Below are 2,129 nucleotides of genomic sequence, written 5' to 3' on the forward strand. Positions count from 1 at the left end.
AATAAGGGCTTCTCCTATTCCATCTACAATGTGTATCAGAGGAAAAGAGGGGACAAGAGAAAGCAAAGAGGGGAAAAATGCACCCCTTTCCTCCCCCTAAAAATCCCACCACAGGGATATCTATGTGCCAAGCATAATGAAAGAACGTGCTCCCCAAACAGGTGGTTCTGCACAGGCTAATATTCTGCTGGTTTTCCTTAGAGACCTATTTTGAAAAAAAGTTAAAAAAAAAAAAAGGACAGGAGATATTAAAATAATTCAATCCTGACAGAAATTAAAACTCCAAAACTAGGAGAAAAATCATCCTTCACTGAACTAATCCCTTTTTTCTTTCATTTTTTTTCTTTTCTTAAACATTTTATTCATGTTGTAGAGGGATTTCTTATTTGTTTACTTTTTCCTAATCATTAAGAAGAGTGGTTGAGGAGTACTGAATCCATCACTACTTTGATGACACAGGTAAATCCAGATTCACATTTCCAGGTACCAAGAGTTCCTTCTAAATGCCACAATCGCATAAGCTTTCGTTTGTATTTTTTTCTACTGAACACAGCAATGCCCATTGGTATCTCTGAAGCGTAATCGCATCTTAGGTCGGTATTTCTCCAAGTAAAGCAGCTGTTTGGAATTGAATGCTCCCCTTCTTTTTTGTCTTATAAACTGAACTGCATCTTCATACTTCATTCCACAGTCAATCAAAGCAAGTGCAACCAGCACAGGTGCCCTTCCCAATCCTGCAACACAATGCACTGCAACACAGCAACCTGGCTCTTCACGGAATTTGTTTTTTAACAGGTTCAGCCAATCATCTACTATCTGATTAGGGGGTGGAGCTCCATCATCAAATGGCCAATCTAGAACGTAGATTCCTTCTTTTTCAACTGGAGCTTTATCATATGTAGCATCACAAACTCGAACCAAAGTTGTCACTCCATACTTCTTAAGTTCCTCTGTGAACTTGTTCAGAGTTGCATTGGTAGGGTTATGAGTTATCAGAAAACGCATGTTCTCATAGGAGATCTCCACAGGGGCTGGACGGTTCATTATGGCAAATAAAAAGTGTGAGCGTGCGTGTGTGTGAGTATGATGGGGAAAATGTGTGGGGGGGAAATCAATAAATCATGAAATGTTTCACAGCAGAAAACATTAAAAAGACCACTAAAATGCCTATTATCAATCAGTATTTTCTCTATTCAACTTGTTTGTTCTTTATGAAGCTTTTGTCTTCAAGATAAGCAGAAGTATTTAGAATCCACTCCAATCCAAATTCAACTTGGGCCTCAATGTCTGCAGATGGATTCCTTCGGAGTCCAAAAAAATCCAACTACATACAAAACATAAGCAGCCTTTACTACATTTAGGCACTAGTGAGACACATTAAAAGTGTAGGTCGTTTTCCACTTTTGTTTACTTGATGCTTAATTTACTGGAGTCATTAAAAGAAATATGCTTGCAATAAAAAAAAAAAAAAGTCAACTATTCCTGAGGCCAGTCTCGGTGTCCAGAGTCTTCAAGGCAATGTTAATTATGGCACATAGAACCCCCAAGCTCACTTATCAGCGAAAACGCTGTGATGAGCCTGGCAGAAGTCTGCCCTCACACTCAGAATCGCCATAAATGTGCAACGTATATTCCAACGAAAAACGCTGGCGAGCTGGGGACTGGGCATTGAAGTCCGGCGGGGGCGGGAGCGAGGAGGCGCCTCTCTCCTCAGTCACCTCAGCGGCGGCGGCGGCGGCGGTAGCGGTGGCGGTGGCGGCGACGACTCCCCCCCAGCCTCGGCGCGCGACACCCGGCCCGCCCGGCGGCGGCGGCGGTGCGTGTCCACGAGTCCGTCTTGCTGCTGCTGCTGCGGCCGCCAATGCGTCTCCTGCTGCCGCCGCTGCCGCCGCTGCCCTGTGGCGTCGCCTCGCGCCGTGCCCGACCGCCGCTGCCGCTTCAGCCGCTCCCGGACAGACGACGGTTATAGCCCGGCCCGGCAACTATTAATTTTAGAGGGTATGACAATTTTTTCATATTCATATTAAGGGTCCCAAGCCAGTGAGTTATTCTATTACATTTATATTTTATAGAATGGAAAATATTTCAGTATGAGCAGGCAGAGGCCAGTGATTACAGCAGTTTTGATG

At 44.3% G+C, this 2,129-nt stretch overlaps 1 protein-coding gene across 1 annotated transcript; it reads right to left on the reverse strand.

Moving 5' to 3' along the window:
• Nucleotides 1-6: 6 nt before the first annotated feature.
• On the reverse strand, nt 7-1,793 carry LOC306652886 (protein tyrosine phosphatase type IVA 2-like). Its single transcript, XM_079125523.1, has one exon. It carries the CDS (start codon nt 1,042-1,044, stop codon nt 541-543), a length of 504 nt encoding a protein of 167 aa, XP_078981649.1. The 5' UTR covers nt 1,045-1,793; the 3' UTR covers nt 7-540.
• Between the last annotated feature and the right edge of the window lie 336 nt (nt 1,794-2,129).

Source organism: Sciurus vulgaris (assembly GCF_902686455.1).
Source record: "Sciurus vulgaris genome assembly, contig: HiC_scaffold_633_arrow_ctg1, whole genome shotgun sequence".
Taxonomy (NCBI): domain Eukaryota; kingdom Metazoa; phylum Chordata; class Mammalia; order Rodentia; family Sciuridae; genus Sciurus; species Sciurus vulgaris.